Source organism: Lissotriton helveticus, chromosome 3_2, assembly GCF_964261635.1.
Source record: "Lissotriton helveticus chromosome 3_2, aLisHel1.1, whole genome shotgun sequence".
NCBI lineage: Eukaryota > Metazoa > Chordata > Amphibia > Caudata > Salamandridae > Lissotriton > Lissotriton helveticus.
In genome coordinates, this window is record NC_136062.1 from 350374924 (window position 1) to 350396100 (window position 21177).

Below are 21177 nucleotides of genomic sequence, written 5' to 3' on the forward strand. Positions count from 1 at the left end.
TCAATAGCAAATACCGATTCTGTAATTACAGAATCGGTAAATACAGAATCCTACCGATTCGGTATTTTTTACCGAAAAATTACCTACATTACATTTACCGATTTATGAATACCGAATCGGTAAAATTCGGTATTTATGAAACGGTAAATGTAATTTACCTACATCGGGCCCTTATTCTGGTAGCAATTTTTCTCAAGATTTAAATAGGGAAAAGCAAATAAGAAGGAAGAGAATTATTTTAAATCAGTATTCCAGAGATTCTTCACACTTAACATATGATATAAGTGGGCACCTGATCTATCCTGCAAATAAAGTGTATTTAGTGGAATGTCAAAGTGCAGCACTCTTGACGCCATACCTCTGTGACTGATCTGTGTAGCAGTGAGGAAGATTTTCTAAAGGTCTACTAAGATTTCTCCCCAGGGACACCACACTCCCACTGCTCATGAATATTGTGCTTATAGTCAATGTGTCAATCAGGAAATTATGACATGCTCTTGTTAGAAATTGGATTTTTGGTAGGCTAGGGTGCGGGCCAATGCCAGGCAAAAACCACCACTCTAGTAAGGATAAGGGAGTTACATGCCTAAATTAACCCCTGCTCACCCCCTTAGGAGCTTGGCACGAGCAGCCAGGCTTATCTTGGGGCAGTGTGTAAAGCATTTGCACATGACCAACAGTAAGACAGTGTACGCATCACAAAAGGACACCACACCAGTTTAGAAAAATATCAAATATTTTTATATAATTAAAACAAGACCAAACACGATGAAAATCCACAACACCATATTTAAAAGTTCACAGTTCAAAAATATGTTGATTAAAAAGAGTTGTCAGCTGACGAACGAGAGTCGACGACACCGGCGTCAGTGGGCCAAGGCTGCGCTTTGAGATGAGGGCGGTGCATCATGTAAATTACGAGTGGTGCCCAGTACCACAGTGCAAGCAGCGGCGTCGATTTCGGCGGGAAGTGGCGGTGTCAGGAAGTCCACGGCATCATTGTGTAGCAAGGCAGTGCAGAGTGTGGGCCCACAGGTCACTGTGCGAGAAGCGGCTCGTGGAGGGCACCAGCAGGCGTCATCGTTGAGGCCAGGGTCGCGGTGTGGCATGGCAGCAGTGCACTCTGTGGAGCCAAAGGTTCCGCATGAAGCAAGAAGGTGCGGAGAGCGGTGCCCATGGGTTGCGATGCGAGCATCGGCTTGGTAATGGCATCAGTAGACGTCGTCAGTGAGACGAGGTTTGCGGTGCAGCATTGCGGTGGTGCCCTCTGCGGTGCCTTCAGGACACGGGTCCAGCAGGATCGTCGTAGACATCGTTGAGTGGCGTTCTTCGGGTTGCAGCACAAAACACACAGTCCCCAGTGCTGCGGTTCGAAGAACCTGAAGTCTTTGCGGTTCCTGAGATTTTGTGAACAGGGGGCAAGCTCTATCTAAAGCCCCTGGAGAGTCCCACCAGTTCAGTTACAGAAAGTCAAGTCCTGGCCTTTCACTGCCCAAGACAGAAGCGGCCACTGCAGGTCAGCCAAGCAAATCACGCAGCAAAGTGGTTGTTCCTTTTAACAGCTTCTTCGGCTCTTCTTTTGTGTAATCTTCTTGATCCAGATGAGTTTTAAAGTTCAGGGGTCTGGGACCCAGTATTTGTACACAGAAATCCTTTGAACTTCCAGGCAGAGTATATCGGTGTCCGGCCAGATCCAGTTGGGCCTTCTCTGGCGTGAATTCCTGGCAGGAGGTGGAGACTGCTTTGCCAGAGGCAGACCAGGCACTTTGAGGTGCAAGGAAATCTCCTCCCTCTTCCCCCACTGTAACCCAGGTCAATTTAACCCTCTCATGACCTACCTAGTTAACGGGAGCCTATCTGCTTCCTAGCCGTCAGTCGTCCAAAAACCAGACAGTCAATCCACATTCCACAAAATAATACCCACTTTCTAAAAGTGGCCTCTATGAACTCAGAATGAAAAGGGCACCCTCGGTAAAGGCTGCATCTTTAGACGCTGAGTTCAGGCAAACCAAACTTCATTCACATACCTTTTTTGGGCTACGTACGTGAGTGTCACAATCCTTGCTGCAGACTCACGAGTAGTGGTTGACTCACAAGCCACGGCACCCGCAGTGCCCTTTACTGGGGACTGACAAGTAAGTCACACATCCAATCATAACACAACTTACCAGAGGAGCACCAGCGCTTTACCACTTATCAGCAGTGCGAAAAGCACACAGAAACATTATACCAGCAAAAACAGAGTCAAAATCCGGGAGGGCAGAAAGCAAAAACTCAGGGGAAACACGCCAAAAGATGCCAAGTCTAACAGTCCTGTACTGGGTCTCATGTGAGGAACACCAAAGTTAAATGATGATCAGGAGGCCCTCAGGGAAGTAAGGCACCTTGATGGCTGCTGCTCGCTGTGCTGCTTCAGGCACATTTGTATCCTGCTTGATAATTAGGCTATGCTTTAACTTGGTACTTCTCTTTAATCAATCGCCCCCAGGATGTTGACACAGCACCTCAATGCGTCCATCAGAGGAGGGCTCCACCCTAGTTGAAGCATTCTATTATTGTCCTGATTTTTTAGAAAGGTAACAGGCCTGATCCTACTTGCTTTCATTGGCAGAAAGTGAGATTAAGGTATTCGAAAGAAACCTGTTGGACCAGCTTTCTTCTTGGGCTAAAGATAAGAACGTCTTCTCAGAAGCCCAATATGTGTTTAATGCCGGACACTGCAACTATCACCAGACCCTGAACTTTTACACGTTAAGCACGAAGTATACCAGGGCAAAGGAGGATTGGTCCACTTAGCCTTCATGGATCTAAGCTCGCCTTTGATAGAATCAGCAGAGCCAAGCTCTGGGTCACACTTGGGTCCTTGGGTGGTCGAACTGGCCCTAGTCTCCTTCTTGCATACATTTCATGAGAGTTTATCCACTCCTGTTAGATACGGGCAGATGGAGAATGCACTCTGCCACTAAAGCTGAAGACAGCAGTGCCTCAGAGGTGTTCCCTGGCCCCTTTCTCTTCACTGTTAATATAAGCAGCCTGGATGACCCTGTCCTTATGTCACACACGGCTAAGGGTCTACAGCGTTTCCAAGACCTTTTTGTTACCTATATGGATGGGCTTGATCCCAATGGAAAATACTCTAAATCTCATGTCATGGCGGTGGGCCCTTGGAACACTAGAGCCAAAAGTTTCTTGGATAAGGGACTGCCCATTACCAGGGTCGATCACTTTCCATATTTAGGGATCCCACTGGACTCCAGTCTCTACTGGCAAACCCTGTTAAAGAAAAACACCATGAGGCTCAAATCGGCTATTAATTGAGTTGGTGTCCTTGCTAAGTACATGGGACATACCAGTGTTGAGGCAATGCTCAAAGTTCATAGGACTAAGTGTCTTTCATTGGCTTGTTATGAATGCGACATCTGGGGTTATCCATCTTCCTCCCTACTTCATTTCTCTGAGAACTCCTTCTTGAAAGGTCTTCTCAAAGTCCCACTGAACACCCCGCTGATATGCTCCGTAAGGAAGTGGATCTGGGGTACATCTCTGACTTGATTGGACTGCACCCCCTGTTACTCTGGTTGGCCATTTGGTTAAAGGAGGACATGTCTCTAAATAGGCTCATCCTACATGACTGTACGGCCTTGGACGGTATGTTGAGTATCCGATGGCGTTCATACATCATACGTACCCTAAAAATCTCTGGGCCATCCTCAGCTTTTTATTTAACCAGAATGTATAGTAAAGAGGGATACCTCAGGAATAAAGCAGGCCTTCTTTGCAAGGACAGCTGTGGAACGAGAGCCTGCAGTCCTTCACAAGCGCACCATGCACCATTTTATCATGGTGAAAACTGATGGAGCGCTAATTGTCACTTTAGATGTCTAACTTTCATTGTAGGTTGTAAAACCATTTCAAGTTTAACATGTTCCATCAACGTTTGCTACCTAAAGGGTCTTGGTATAAAGTCTTGGCCCTTCCGTCATATTCTTGTGACAATGTTCATCTCCCTGAAACTAACTTTGTTACAAGTTCCACTCCTTTTGCCGATAAATTTCAATTATGTGAGGCCTGTTTTTCTCTTCTTTCAACTTTTAAAATCACCCACCAACCGTTTTTTCCTCATTTGTTTTTTATCTGGTGTTATGCATGGGCGATGATTTTTAGTATATGTCTTTGTAGTGGGATTTGTCCCTTGAGCTTGATTTTATGCTCTGAACTTATCATGTTTTTTCACAGTCCACTATTTGCTTATCATTTGGAGTGGATGTGATCCAGAGTTTTTCCTCTATTTTAACATGTATACTTTTGTGATTTTCCTGTAAAATCAAATAAAGTTTTACTTACTTACACTCCCTGGAGGTTAAATGTGCATATAAAAACCGGCTTTGGGGGACATTAGCTGTAAACTCTTTGAAAGTTTGATAAGTAAGGAAATTTCAAACCAGAAAATCAGCCCCAAAGTATGAACATTGCCTAGAAGAAATGTAATCTATACCGACTAAAGTTTTGTACCTTAATTTAAGTGCAGAATTTTACACTTTCACAATTTCACCTATATTTCAGTACCGTTAATACAAAATCAAAATACAATTGTATACTCCCAGCACAAGCTGGGGATGAAGCTCATGTGTTGTTCATTTATCTAGTTTATGCCATTCAGAGGATGAATTGGTTGAAGCGCATGTTGATCACCAAAGGCATAGAGAGGATGAAACATGACTTAGGGGTAATTAAATCTAATACCATAAGTTGAGTAATATTCACCTTCTCTTGGTGCCTGTTAGCTGCCTGTACATGAATGAGAAAATTTAATATTACTAGTAGTAATTTATGTACCCGTTATGTGTAGTACTGAAGTATTTTGGCAGGGTTCTATCAATGCACCGGATGGTATTTTCTATTGTGCGTCGATTTAAATATGTTGACTTTAATTATTTTTTTCTTAACTATTTACAGTTATGTTTTCAGGGCTTTGTATTTTATTAGTAGTTTATGTATTGTCAGCAGGCATCAGTCCAGGTAGATGTGCCCTCCAGGCTGAGAACCAAAAGGCGCTCATTGAGCAGTTGCGGACTCCACACAGGTGTCATATGTTTAGGTTCAAAACTAGGTTCAACAGGTATCTTGGGAACTTCCTGCGAATAGCAAAACTATAACTATCCTGTGCTCCCACCTGTTCCAAAACATTATCCAGTACCTCACATTGTGGGTGGGCATTATACATGTGAGAAGAATGGAACAAAACAGTAGGTACATGAAGACACATTGACACTGCATACAATTCACACAGTCCAAAATGTTATAGGTTTGTTTCTGACATGCTATGCTCAGCCACAAATGTGGGCTGCCATTTACATTGTAAAACATGTGGCAATGAAGAAAAGTAAAACTTTTGCTGTAATCTGGAAGTTTCAAAACCATCTCTCACATAAATATGTCGAAACAGTTTGTTATTACCCATACTTTTACATTTACAGGGCACTCAGGTAAGAGAAAATGTAGTGAGAACTATGCAAGCCACACCGACTAGGTCCCCTCTGGGAATCTAATTGTCAAACATTTCTGGGCTTGGTTGGTGTTGGACACAACCCTCTCTGCAGGGAAATGCCACAGTTTTGCCTTCACTCTCTTACTTTGCTAAATCCATTTTTGTTGGCTTCTGGTGTCTCTGCACACTACTACTGCTAACCTGTGCTAAAGTGCTTGTGCTCCTTCCCTACACCTGATTGGCACATTTACATTACGTGTAAGTTCATATTAAAGTGTACTAAATGTATCTAGTGCCTGCTACTATTGGCCTGCAGCACTAATTTTGTCACCCACTAAAATGGTACATTAAAACCTGTCTCAGACCTGTCATTGCAGCCTGTAGTGCAGTTTTTTTTTTGTTTTTTTTTATATGTTCAGTAAGATTTTATTACGTTTTAAGACAAAACGAAAAAGAATAAATACAATACAAAAAAGAGGAAGGAATTTACAGTGCAAATGATCAAAAATCAACATGAAATGCATTAAACTAAAATACACAATATTAACATATATTAATAAACGAGAATCGCAATTAAAGAGAAAGGGCAAGGAGGAAAGGGAGTGAGAGGGGAAGGGAAAAACATGTCATAGGATCATAAATTCATAAACTACAGAGTTACAATTGAAATGTAATGTAAAAATAGAACATAAGAGAATATATAACAATATCATTGCAAAACATATGAATCAATAGGAGACCAAAACGACTGAAATGAGTGTGGATTATGAGTAACGCCTTTAAGAGATAGCTGCGCACCTCTTCTCGTAAAGGTGATCCATGACCACCAAGCATGGACTGAAAGAGAAGAAGCATCTTTCCAACAGAAAGTAATGGATTTTAAGGCAGCTGTGATTAGAAAATTAAACAATTTTGCCTCTGACTCAGAAAGGGGATGAGTTAGGGCAATCGATTTGCAAATCAATAAATTAAAGGAAATATCATCTTGTAAAGGTAAAATTTTCAAAATTACATTCCATACTTCCAACCAAAATTTCTTAATAACTGGACACTCAAATAACATATGGCAAAGTGAACCAGGGCTAGCATTGCAGTGCCAACAAACATCAGAAAGTAACAGCTTTGCACGAAATAGACGAGATGGAGTCCATAAAGTGTTAAATAAAATATACGCATTGGTTTGATAAAGGGACACCGGGAGCCAGCCTGAGATACTGTCAAGCCATATAGAGGACCATGAGTCATCTGAGAAGGAGATGGAAAGCTCCTTGTTCCAAAACGACGAAATAATCTGAACATTGGAGCCGTGCGAGGTGGAAAGTTTTTTATAAAAAACAGAGACAGCTTTAGGGGATGATGTTACAGCTGTGAGGTAGATTAATAGGTCATTTGTAGTGGAAGAGGGAATACCATTGGGGAAGGAATCCAAAATAGAGTTACACAAAAATTGATATTTTAAAAGGTCAGTAGCTGGGATACCAAACTTTAACTGTAACTGTTCAAAAGGAATAAAAGCATGACCATTAAAGACGTCTTTAAGATATAAAATTCCTTTTGAAATCCAAGAGGACCAGAAGGTAATGTTTCTGTTCAATTTAAGTAGTGCACTGTGCCATAAAGACAAGTGGACTGTGGAGAGTAGGGGTAATTCAAAATTAGAATCTAAATCATTAATTATCAATCTGGAGGATTAATAATAGAGGAAAGATGAACAACCTTCGCTGTGGAGGACATGGACAGCAAGGAAGGGAAAGAAAAGGGCCGCACAATGGATGTTTCAATATCCAACCAAATTGGAGGTTTTATCATATGTGAAGTATTAAACCAAAGGGCACTCTGCTTTAAGATAAAAGCTTTATGGTAAAGGTGAAAGTCTGGCAGGGAAAAACCAGCCTGGGACTTAGGAATTTTTAACTTTTTGTAAGCAATACGAGGGACTTTGTTAGACCAAAGGAATTTAGATAAGAGTGTGTCAACAGGGGGGAGGAGCTTCGCGCGATTCCAAGATGGACGCGTGAGCTAAGGGCTCCCGAGACCCCTTCCGCCTCCCGCGACTATCGTGTACTTTATCCTGCTTACGACGACGGGTACTTTTCATTGATGCCCTGCTGATGCCAGCGTCCTTTTCAAAATATGTTTTGGCCGCCGGACACTGGACTTGCTGCGCCCTGAACTTTGAGGCCTACATCGTATGCCAGCCGGGGGCTGGAGTCCCTGAGGTACCCAGGTGGCAATCGAACAACAACGGCTGATACGCCACGCCCACTGCCCCTGCTGTACTTTCGGTTTCGTTTCAGCATCTTGTGTGACCGCCCAATTCCCGATCGGAGTTCCGATTCTGCAACCGCCAGCCTGGTGCTAGCGCTGTGCCCCTATTCACTCGCAGTTCCGCGCCTGCCACGACAAAGATTGTTTTGCCTGGTCTCCGCAATTCCTGTTGGAGCATCTCCCCCGTCATGACGGGCAGAACAGTTGTCAAGAGACGCGGCACTAGAGGTTCGTCCCGAGGGGGGGTCACCCAATCTCAGACCATTGATCGATTTACTCGACCAAGGGGCTCCCCGGGCGGATCGAGTGGTGCCCTAGAGGAAGCTGGAGATGGTACTCCTGATGACGAAGAGCCAACATTGAAAGACGTTATGGGCGCTATTGCGAGTGTCCAATCTAACATGGGCCAGCAATATGAAACCCTGGCTGCAAAGATAGACACGGTGGCGGTTGATGTTACCCTCATCAGAGCGGATCTTGGGAAGACAAACTAACGTGTCAAATCTCTTGACCTCAAGACCACAAGTTTGACCACGGATGTCTCGGACCTCCAGACCACGGTCCGTAATCTTCGGACTACTTGTGACCTGTTTGCCGATCGGTTGGGAGATTTTGAGGGCCGGGCCAGGCGCAATAACGTCCGCATCGTTGGTGTCCCGGAGAATTCTGCCGACACGCCTGTCGATATCCTAGTGGAGGACCTCGTGTTGAAGCATCTGGTACCGAAAGGCCTGAGTAAATTCTTTGCGGTGGAAAGGGCCCATCGTGTCCCGGGTGGCAAGCCAAAGTCGGGAGCCGCTCCACGGCCTATAATCGCTAGACTTTTCAATTTTCGCGATAGAGACGCTATCCTGCAAGCATCGCGAACGAATGGGCCCACTAAATTTGAGAACGTTTTAATACGTTTTTATCCGGACTTCACACAGGCAGTACAGAGACAAAGGATGGGCTTTACGGGTGTGAAAAGGCGCCTCAGAGAACTGGGACTGAAATATGCTATGCTTTTCCCGGCCCGCCTGAGAATTGAACATGCTGATCGCGCGTTTTTCTTTGACCGCCCTGAGGTGGTGAGTGACTGGTTGGACACTTTACCGACGCGAAGTGAGGGCCCGGAAGATTCGAGAGGCGCTGAGGGAGGCGTAGAGGACCAGGAGCAGTGAGTCTATATCGGCGAGCCAGAATCCATCGCAGTGGCTAAGAGACTATGTTTCAAGCATGATGTGCATGCCCGGGGGTGGGGGGGGTTTAGGGGATCTTCCTCCTCTGGGGACTTTTCTCTCTTTCTGTAGGTTAGTTTAATGGGGCGACAGGCAGACTGCAAGTTGGGGTGGCTTCTAGGTCTACCGCAGGGGTGCAGGGAGGGGGGTTTGACTCTGTTGGGTTTCTTGGGGGTGGTGGGGGGGTTCTTTTCTCTTTGTTTGTTCCGAGGCTGTGTTATGCTTTACAATTGCTTTCATGTGGCTGTTTCGAGGTGGGGTGAGCAGTCAGTCTCCTTCCGGGATGGGGGGTAGGGGACTTAGGGTGTTGAGCTGGAATGTTAACGGTCTTGGGGACAGGATAAAACGTGGGATTGTGCTGCAATACTTTAAGAGGTGCTCCCCGGATGTGGTCTTGCTCCAGGAAACTCATCTGGTGGGCAATACATGTCATGCATTGAATAGGAGAGGCTATCGTTTGGAGGCACATTCCGGCTTTACCTCGGGATCGAGAGGGACTGGTATCCTGGTCAGGAATTCCCTTCCCCTGGAGATAGATACCACACTGCTAGATGATAGAGGCCGCTATGCTGGCATTACGGGGAGGTGGGAGGGGAAATTGATTTCCATACTGTCTATTTATGTTCCGCCTGGGCTGCAATCTACCACATTCGCCGATTTGGGTGAGGTCATTCTGGGCTTACCCGATGGCTTGCTTGTGTTGGGTGGGGACTTTAATTCTGTGGCGAATGGAGAGTGTGATCGTAGCCCCCCCAGGCTCCTCCCTACATCGCAGTTGTGGCTGGGGAGGTTCCTAGATGCCTTTGGGTTGGCCGACTGTTGGAGGCAGCTGCACCCTGGCCAACTACAGTACACTTTTCATTCGGGGGCCCATGGCAGTCTCTCGAGACTTGATTATATCCTCGTGCCGATGGTGCAGTTGATCTCTGTGCGTGAAATCAGACACTTGGCTAGAGGGATCTCAGACCATTCCCCGATGTGGCTCCACTTAGATATCCATTTGGGGACTGGGGGCCGAATTGCCCCGATCAATCCATGGCATTTTCATAACCCCAAAATCAGATCTGAGGTGGTCAAGTGTATGAACTACTATTTCTCCGAAAATGAGGGGTCGGTGTCTTCCCCAGTTTCACTGTGGGAGGCCTATAAAACTGTGATCCGTGGTCAGGCGCTGTCCCTGGTTGCCGATGAGAAACGGCGTAACCAAGAAGAGGTGGTGAGTTTGGAGTCCGAGATTGCGGTGTTGGAGAAACGATTGGAGGCTGGGGCTACGCCTGAGATATTGCATGTTTTGGCTCTTAAGCAAACTGAGTACAGGGCCCTGGTGACTGCCTCGGCTGAGGCCATGCATCGTATGCAGCAGGGGCGACTCTATGATGTGGGTGATAAGGCCGGAAAGTTGATTGCTTGGCTGGACAGACGAGACAGATTGAATCATGTGGTGCCTGTGGTTGAGAGAGATGATGGAGTGCGAGTCGTGGACCCGGTTGAGATAGTTGAGGTGTTTGCACAGCACTTTCGGGTCGTGTATGCGCCGGTTTCGGGCCTGCCGGAGGAGGACTCGTGCCTGTTACTTCGGGATCTTGACCTGCCCAGTCTCTCGGAGTCAGACGGGGTGTTAATGGAGGCTGATTTTTCTATCGATGAGGTCGCGCTCGCTATTCGCTCTCTTCGTTCGGGGAAAGCTACGGGCCCTAATGGTATACCGGTTGAGCTGTATAAGTTATGCCCAGACAAAATGGCGCCGTATTTGCTGCGTATGTTTGCGGCTTCGCGAGATCTTGGCTTTCTTCCCAGGGACCAGAGGCTGGCCTCCATTGTGGTCATTCATAAAGACGGCAAGCCCCGCGAGCGCTGCTCATCGTATCTTCCGATTTCACTTTTAAACACTGAACCCAAGATATTGGCGAAAATACTGGCAAACCGACTGGTCACGGTGATTAGCGGACTGGTCCACCCGGATCAGTCCGGTTTTATCCCCCAGCGCAATACTGCACTCAATCTTCGTCGTCTCCATGGCGTCGTCGCGAGGGCGGGATCTCTTAGTGAACCGGCCATCTTGGTTTCTCTTGATGCTTCGATGGCCTTTGATACGGTCGAATGGCCATATTTGTGGGCCACCCTCGCCAAGTTTGGCTTTGGTCCGAACTTCATTGCATGGGTTAAACTCCTGTATGAGCAGTCACTGGCACAGGTGGTGGTTAATGGTAGAGCCTCGGAGCCCTTCGATCTCGGGCGGGCCCGAGGCAGGGATGTCCTTTGTCGCCGCTGTTGTTTGCGCTTGCGCTTGAACCGCTGGCCGTCTGGCTCCGATGGGAACCCTCCCTAAGGGGTATTCGGTGGTCTCCAGAATTTGAAGACCGTGTCTCACTATATGCCGATGACATCCTGCTGTATCTGACGTCCCCCCGTAAGTCACTGGGAGTTCTCATTGATGTTCTGCCCTCCTTCGGCCGTAACTCCGGGTTGGTTATCAACTGGTCCAAATCCTGTATCTTTCCGCTCACCAATGACCCTCTTTCTTTGCCCCGAGTATGTCCGATCCCGGTTCGCACTGATGGTTTTAAGTATTTGGGGATTTATATTTCGCTTGACCCTGTGCTGCGTTATGATCAGAATTTGTTGCCTCCGCTCGCTCCGCTTCGGTCGGACATCGCGGCGTGGTGTAATCTGCCCTTATCCCCCTTGGGACGGGCAGCATTGTTTAAAATGATGTCCCTTCCCCGGTTCTTGTATGCCGTACAAAACACACTCGATCTGGTGCCGGCTAGCTACTTTCGCGAAATTGAGTGCCTCCAGAGGAAACTGGTGTGGGCTGGTCGACCCCGTATTGCATTGGCTAAACTCACGCTACCCTGGTATGACGGGGGCATCGCATTACCCGATATCAGACGATATTACTGGGCGTCTCAATTGAGTGCTGTGAACCATGCTATGTATGGTCCAGTTCCGAATCCTGCTTTTGAAATGGACCGATGGCTCTTACCCGGGGGGGACTACTACAGGGCATTCTATTCTAGAGGTGCTAGGAAGACCTTGACGGGTCCCACGGCAGTGGCGGTGCGAGTATGGGGCAGCGCGACTGCGGCTACTGGGTGGACGGATAGGCTTACCAGAGCGACCCCTTTATTTGCTGCGGAGAAGCTGGGTGAACTATGGACTTCAGAAAGGTTTGATAAGTGGGACCTCATCGGGATCAGTAAGGTGGATGACATCTGGGTCAAAGATAGAGTTAAGACCTTTGCTGAACTACAGCAGGAGTATGGTTTGAAGGATTCTGAATCTTTTCGATATCTCCAGGTCCGCCATGCCATTGGGTCGGTTTTTCCGGCCGGTTCTGACATCCCGGAGAGCTCCCCCCTGGAGGATAGGGTGCTGGACGGACATGTTCCGGACAGCACTATCTCTCTTATTTATAAGAAACTTATCAATACTTGATCGGACTTGCTTGTTCACTTGCGTAGTGCCTGGACTACCGATGGGCTGGAACTGGATGATGAAGATTGGCAGGCCGCGATATCCTCTCCTAGGGAGGTCGCGATTCCGGCGCGTCTGCGACTGGTTCAGCTGAAAATTCTGCACCGTGTCTATGTCACGGGTCCCCGATTGATGCATATGGGTTTCTCTGAGGATGGACTGTGTCGGCGGGGATGTGGTATACTTGCTACTTTCCTCCATATTGTATGGGAGTGTCCGGTGGTTGTGTCCTTTTGGAAGGGAATACATGAGGTGATGAGTGAAGTCACGAATGTTCAGCTGCTACCTGAAGCCAGGCGCTGTCTATTGAATGTATGGGAACCGAATGATTGTAATGTTGCCCAGACTCAGTGGGTGACACTGGGGAACGTGGTTGCGAAGAGGCACATTGCACAATTGTGGGGGTCTCAGAGGGCTCCATCGGTCTCCGGGTGGGAAGACAATATGGACTGGTGCATGTTCAGGGAGAAGATCGTTTATATATCTCGTGGCAGGCCCAAAAAATGGGGTAGGATATGGAACCAGTGGAACGCGTTCCGAGGGGATATATGTGAACCCCCTTTCATTGATCCCCCTGATATTCCTTGTTCCCCTTGACTGTACGTTTTGGCTCCTTCCTGTACTGTATCACCGATAGATCATTGGCTCTGGGTCCCCGTTCTGCCCCCCCCCCTTTTTTTCTCATCTCCTGAAGAATCTCCTGTTTTTCATATTGTTATCTGACTGCTTCTCCCCGCACCATATGGAACGGATATAATAACTGGAATATAGCCTTGTTCTTTCTTCATTGTTTTTCTTCGTTTAGATGTTATAAAAATGAAACCTTTCTATATCCTGTCATTCTGGAACTTACCGATCTTAACTACTATGGCTGCCGGACCCCTGGTTGTCGGCTGATGAGCTGTGTATCACACTGTTGATTTGCGGTATTGCACTAGCCGGCCCAATGGGTTGTAGGCATATCTCTGTATTTTATTTCTTGCAAATAAAGGTTTTTACAAAAAAATAAAAAAATAAATAAAAAAAGAGTGTGTCAACAGTTTTATAAAAACTGAGAGGAAATTGGGTGGAGATCATAGCTAAAGAGTAAAAAACTTTAGGCGCTATATTCATTTTTATAGACTCCATTCTCCCCCACCAAGTGAGATGAAGGGCAGACCACTTGGACGTTTTGTTTTTAATGTAGTCAATTATGAAATCAGAGTTAAGTTTTAACGTAGCTGGCAGCGATGAAGCAAATAGAATACCCAAATATTTAACTTTGGTAGGTTGCCAAAGAATATCAGTGTTCGGGAGCATCTCTGAGGTACAAAACATGTTTAAAGGAAAAAATTCAGTCTTATTGATATTCAATTTGTAACCTGATACCTTAGAGTATTGAGTAATGATGTCTAATAGGGAAGGAACAGAAGAAAGAGGGTTATTAATAAACAATAAAACATCATCTGCATAGGCTAAAGTTTTAACAGTTACATCATTGATCGTAATACCCTGAATGTCATCACAAAGGCGAATATAATTACGAAAAGGTTCAATGCCTATAAGAAATAACAGTGGAGAAAGGGGACAACCTTGCCTAGTTCCTCTAAAAAGAGGAAATTGACTAGAAATTTGACCATTAACGAACAAACGAGCAGTAGGGGCAAAATATAAAGCAGAAATCATACGAATAAAAGGGGCACCAAAATCAAAGGACAACAAAGTTTTAAATAAAAAATGCCAGTGAATCTTATCAAATGCTTTTTCAGCGTCTAAGGCCATCACTCCCGCAGGAGAGGTCAGGTGAGAGCTTTGTTCAATAATGTGTAATAGAGTTCTAGTATTATTAGCAGAATATCTATTTTTCATGAAACCAGATTGATCTGGGTGAATAATGGAATGGAGTACAGGAGCTAATCTAGAAGCAAGGATTTTCGCATAAAGCTTACAATCCTGGTTTATTAGGGAAATGGGGCGATAATTAGAGACCAAGGTAGGATCTTTATCAGGCTAGGGCAAAACAATAATTAAGGCGTCCGTAAAAGAGCCTGAGATAGTACCAGAGGAGCCAAAATGAGAGAAAAGGGTATTCAAATAAGGGAGGAGATGAGATTGAAATTCTTTGTAGAATTCTGCTGGGATACCATCCGGACCTGGGGATTTATTCTTAGGAAGTGACTTGATGGCAAGCAAAATTTCTTCAGATGTAATTGGTGAATCTAGACCTGTTCTATCTGATAAGGAAATATGGGGTAAATTACACTTACTTAGAAAAGAATCGATTAAAGAGTCAGGTTTACTATAAAGGGTAGAATAAAAACGTAAACATTCTTGCTCAATATCATTATGAGAAATGGCCACTTTGCCTTGGGATCCTCGTATTGAGGTAATCTGAGTCTTATCTCTTTTAATTTGTAAGTAATTAGCAAGGAGTTTTCCCGATCTATTGATATTAAAACGAAATTTAGCATTAGACTTCGAAAGTTGAACTCCTGCTCTTTGACTAAGGATGGCATTAAATTCATAGCTGAGTTTTTGAAGTGTAAGTTTATACTGGGGGTCATTAGAAGAGATAAACAAACGCTCAAATTTAGCAATTTGCTTTTCCAAATGTTTAATGTTAGCGTTAAATTGTTTGTTCTCGTGAGCCATAATAGAAATAGTGGTACCTCTGATGTAAGCCTTAAATGCATCCCATAATGATAATTGATGTGGAATCCTCAGGATTGAACAAAAAATAGTCCTGTATAGCTTGTAATAGTTTAGGTTTATGCTTATCAGTAAGGACAATACTTGAGTTCATACATCACCTATTTTGTTTAGTAAAAGTAGAGGAGATATTTAAGACAAATGAAATTACAGCATGGTCTGAAATGTCTATAGTGCTTATAACAGGATTCTTAGCTGACTGAAGTAGGGAAGGTGAAATCAAAAAATAATGAATCCGTGAATGAGAATTATGGGAATTAGAGAAAAAAGAAAACCATTTTTCAGTGGGAAAGTGTAGTCTCCATACATCAGCCAGTTTGGTTGTACTAAGGAAAGCTTTAAAAGCATGAAAAACTTTAGGAGGTCTAAACTTGGTAGTAGAAAGTCTATCAAGTAGCGGATCAATGATCACATTAAAATCCCCTCCAACAATCAAAGGAACTTGTCCCAACTTGAGAACTTCTGTAGATAAGTTAGACCAAAACGATGGGTCATCGGCCGTGGGGCCATATATATTAAGCAAAAAGAAGGTGGAGTCATGAATTCTAACTTTAACAACAATAAATCTACCTTCAGTATCTGTAAATTTACTAATAATCTGACAGTGTAATCTCTTAGCAAAGAAAATCGCAACCCCATTTTTCTTACCAAGAGCAGGCGACGAGACAATATTGTCCACCCACTTTTTCTTCATATATTGTAAAATGGTATCATCAACATGAGTTTCTTGAAGAAAACATATGTCAGCTTTAGAAGCACCCAAGTAGTCTAAAATTTTAGTTCTTTTAACTGGATGTCGTAGACCTTTAACATTAAGAGAAACAATTTTAACAGCATGTATATCAGCCATAAAGAAGTAAAAAGAGGATGAAGAGAGGAAGTAAAGGAAGAGAAGAGAGTGAACAGCCATGGAAGAAAAGTAACTCTACGTAGAAAGCTAGAAAAGGCAAGGAAGGACACAAAAGGAAGAAACAAAAAAGGAAGAAAAAGCTACAAACAGGGCACATAAATAAGGACACAGAGACGCACACCCGTTCCACAAGCATGGCCAGAGACTGTTGGAGCCCATGAAGAAAGAAGAATCACCAAGAATGCTCAAACTAAATGCGTTCAGGTAATGGGAGCTTGTGTCTCCATCGATGACGAAGCTTGTTGGTCCAGAAAAAGTCTTAATTCTTCAGGACGATGAAAAGATTTTGAGAAGGTGTCCTTCCAAACTCGCATTGTAGACGGATCAAATAGACCATACTTAAAACCAAGGCTTTTCAATTGTGGACGCAAAGATGAAAATTCCTTGAGAATAGCAACCGTTTCCTTAGAAAAGTCTTGATGGATAAATATTTTGGAGCCATTTACCAGAAGCGAAGGAATGTCTCTGGCAGCTTTCCTTATGAGGACCAAGTGATGGTGACGCAGGACCTTGAAAATCATTTGCCTGGGTTTTGTATGGCGTGGATTCCTGTGTGAGGGAATTCTATGCGCTTTGTCCACTTCAAATTTTTCCGGAAATTTAATATTTAGAAGACCAGGCAGCAAAGATTCCAGGTACAGGCGACAGTCAGCGCCCTCAACTTCTTCCGGCAAATTGAAAATGCGGAGATTATATTGTCTATTACGGTTCTCCAATTCCAATAGTTGGTTATGCATTGGGACTATCTGAGCCATCAAAGGTGTAAAAGCGTTGAGTTTAGTTTTATTGTCCTGAATTTTAATAGAATTATCAGAAACTTTCATGGACATAGACGCCATATCTTTGCGAACATTTTTCACTTCGTTTGCAATAGCATCAGTATTCATGCGCAGCGCTTTAATTTCTTCCAGTATTAGAGTAAGTGAAGGTTCCGAAGTTTCAACAACCTTAGATTTATTTGGGGGAGGAGACACCTGCTGCTTCCTTTTGTTGGTAGCTGAATTTTTGTTATCCATCTTGAGGAGAAAAAATAACTTTTTGCGTCATAAAAATGTAAAAATCAAATCCACCTCAAAATTTTAGTAAATATGAGGGAAAAGGGTATTAAAAGCTCCAGAAGTAGTTGAGGAAAAGGCAGTGGAAGAGTTAAGGCGAGCCGTGGGAGTGGCTAGGCCCAAGCCAGGCCCTTTCCTCAGAAGTGCACCGCCCCCTGTGCTGAGGTAATCGGCAGAACCGGAGCAGAGGCTGGGGAGAGGAGCCAGAAAGCAGACAGAGGGACCCCCTTACGCTGAAAACGGCCAGAATTGACAGATAAGGTAGGGAGCCAGCATAGAATGCAAGCGCTGCAAGAAATGAGCAAACCTTGAGGCAAAATCGTTGTTTTTCAGCTCATTAGGCTGACGAAGTTACAGAGCTCCGGTAGTGGCGGCCATCTTGTCCAGTGCAGTTTTAAATTGCAATTCAAAGTTGGAAAAATAAACCTTTTGCCAGTACTAAACCATCCTTTTAAATACACCTAAGTAACTCCTAAGGTAGGCACTAAAAGCTTATGGCAAAAGGTGTATAGTATTTTAAATATAGAACATGTGGTTTTATGTTTTACATGTTCCTGTAGTGAAATACTCCTTAAGTCATTTTTCACTACTGCAAGACCTTAATCTGCCATAATACTTTGGGTTACTATATTTAATAATAGGTTACAACCTTTGTGTTGGAGCAAGTAGGAATTTTATTTTTGATGTTCGAGGAATTGTAATTTTAAAAATACTCTTTAAATATAAAGTCAGATTTTAAGTTACAATCTTGAAAATGCCACTTTTAGAAAGTTGACATTTTCCTGACTACAAGTTTCTGAGGCTTTGTAGGAGTTTCTGGCTATCTGGGCCATTTAATGTCTCCCCCAATACATATGAATATTGGGCCTAGACAGTGAACAATGGTACATGGGTGTAGCGGGGAGAGCCGTCCTGACAGAATGGCTGGGTGAGAGCTGTACCCAGCACACCTTACACTACAAAGAGCTTTGACTCCAACACACACAAATGAACCTGACACCAAGTCTGCCCTTCTTTTTATCACACCTGTGGAAGATTTGAAAGGACTGTCCTGCTGCGAGAAGATTTGTTTTGCTTCTTGAAGGTCAGCCTTGCTGTCAGAAGGAGGAGTGAATCTGGATGCCTTTATCTCAGGCTACCCAGGGTGACTCCAAGGGCTAGTTGGAGCAGCAGGGACACAACAAGCTTCCAGCGGCCTTCCTCCAACTGCCCATATGACTAGCTGAAACTGTGCCCACCTGAGCCCTGCTGCTAGCCTCTACCCTTGGCTGGCATCAGTGGAAGCTCCTCTAAGACAAAAAAAGGTGAACATCCTGAAATTGGGCTCCTTGTTATCTTCTCCAACATGAACCGAACTCTTTGCACCGGACTTGAGGAGGTAACACTTCAGTGGTACGCTTCATCGTGGTCGGCTACAACCCGTCTAGCACAATCAGATAACCACAAATGCCACGTTGTGCTTTTCGGTGCTATTTTTACTAAATTCAATATACATCTATATAATACATAATTGATAAGTTTTTGTTCTTCTGGTAATATTTTATTTATTAAAATAGACTCTATGTTTCTAAATTAGTTTGGGGTTTTTATTGTGTTGTGTTTTTACTTTTTTACTGTTTGTGTACTGCAAAATACTTTACACATTGCCTAAAGTTATGCCTGACTGCTTTTGTGCCAAGCTACCAGAAGGTTAAGCATAGGTTCATTTAGTGACTCTTGTGGTTCACCTTGCAAGGATTGTGATTGTTGCCTGACTGGGGCTTTAACCCCTTTAATGAGTAACCCAACGTTTTACAATAGGGTATTATGGGTGCCTGTGTAAACCTCTGGCCAAAGTACAAGACTCAATTCCAAGAATTAGATTAATTCAAGATAACAATATTTATGATTACATGGTGTATTTTAGAGCCTTTCCTGTTCTTTGTGCATCTCATTGTATTTTGTTATTATGGATTTAATTTCTTTTATTTTTGCCTTTCAAATGTAAGTCAGTGTGCAAATAAAAACTACTTCTGCTAAATAATAACCCCTGTTCATAAATTCAGATTACTGGCCATAGCTTTTCTTCATACCTTTTTTTCTTCATTAGATTTTAGCATAAAAATTGAAGCTTGATTGAAATGCAATGAATAAGTATCATAAGTAGAGCTGTAGGTACTGTGGGGCAGATTTACAATAACTGGTGCATCCCTGTATATCAGCAGGGATGCGCCAGTTATTTTGCGTCACGGCAGACACCTCTTGCGCCACCATGGATGTGCCGCATTTACAATGCAGTGCACCATGGGGCAAGAGTAGACAGATGCGTGACGCATCTGCTGCCGTAAAGGTGACGCATTGCAGGAGTCGCGTCGCAAGCAGGTGCAGGGTTTCGACGCAGCATGGCCCTCAAAGTGAATGAGTGGAATCTTGTAGATTTCACTCACACTTTTAGGAGAACGCCCCTCCTGCGCCGGAACACCCACATATGGTGCAGGGCTTTACAATGAGATGCATCTCCCAGAAGTGTCACGTTGTAAATATTCCGCAGTATGGCGCTTGCTTTACGCCGCTGCTGCGTCACAAAAGTGAAGCAACGGCGGCGCAAAGGTGGCATACGGTGCTTGTAAATCTGCCCCTGTGTATTTTTTGCCATCTCAATAACACTGTATACCTCACCATTAGAAAGGCCCCAGTATAGACAGGATCTGAGGGAAAAACAACAAAATGCAGAGGAAAAGATTTTCATACATACTTTCATCATTGTTTACTTTCTACTACAAGTTCATTGAGGAAAACTATGAGTGTGCTATGCAAATACCCTTTTCCGATTTCTGAATTTTGCCTAGTTTTCAGAAATGTAAAGGTCTCTGGGTTCACTCATGGGATTCAAACTCTTTCACTCTCAAACTGCAAGTAAGTACAGAGCATACATAGCAGAAAATATTGACCACCATTTAGAAAACTTCAAAATCTAATGTGAAAAAAGGTTTCCTCCAACTCTTCCTGTTTCTGAAAGGTAGGAAGATGAGATTCTTGATGCCATTTTTGGGAGAAAAACACTACCTTTCCTGCAGATAACTTTTTTCAACATATTTCGAACAACAGAGAAAATCCTAACATTTTGTTTATGTTATCGCTGCTCTCCAGGGGTAATCACAAACCCTGTGTACCTTTATTATCCTCAAAAATGCGGGTCAACAAAGACACAACTTTGGCATATATTTTATTTTAAAAAGCTCTATAAATATTTAACAAAAACAATGGATTTGCACTGGGATGGGTGGTACACCAAACAATCAAGTGTTTAAGACTATGGCTCATTTCAAATTTGATAATTCCGCATTAACACAAACACAAAGATTAAGCCAAATTTTGATTCATATTTACTGTCTAGTAAAATAGAACATTTATAGAGAGTGGTATTGTGCAACTATAATAAATGCAAACAAAGCAGCCAAGGGTCTACTTCACTACAATAAAAAAATATCTTGTCTGAGTTTACCTTACAGGAACACACAGAACACCTGTCGTCTTTCATCGTCCACACCTGACCGTTTCGCTTCAAGCCACCTTCGTGTGGACAATCACCAGTGCAGGATGGTCCCGAGGGACAGAGGCAGTCGAATCCCCCTTCCAAGTTAACACACGCTGAATCATTCCAGCACGTGTGGGTCCGTAAGGAACATTCATCAATGTCTGAAAAATATAGTAATTTCATAAGATGATTGCATGTCACACAGTGTTGAAAGCAATGCTTCATGCTATGATGATGTTGCCCGTGAGAGGACACATTTGAGTAATGGACATAACAATTGACCTTCTCAGATGAGTCACTACCACGGGGTAAGATGGAAAAAGTTTGTTTCTACACTAGTAAATGCAACTTATTTTTAACTGTAGCACAATCACCTTTGTTTGGAAGAAAATTAAATAAAAAATCCCAGCAGTAAGGAATATTAATTGCATTAAATTTAAAAAAAAGTCACCCCGGCAAAGCAGTTAATTTATTCGGAACTGAATGTTTCTAATCAAATAGTAATCATCCATCATACCTGAGGTTATAGTTCACTGTTTTTTGTTATCACTGGCTTT

The 21177-nt window shown here is 43.8% G+C and overlaps 1 protein-coding gene across 1 annotated transcript in view; it reads right to left on the reverse strand.

The window, feature by feature from the left end:
* The window catches only part of NELL1 (neural EGFL like 1), a 3494430-nt gene that overhangs the window by 205588 nt on the left and 3267665 nt on the right, over window positions 1–21177 (reverse strand). Inside the window, exon 16 of the mRNA XM_078684549.1 lies at window positions 20588–20781. Coding sequence (XP_078540675.1) covers window positions 20588–20781 — 194 coding nt within the window. The remainder of the gene's footprint in view (window positions 1–20587; window positions 20782–21177) is intronic.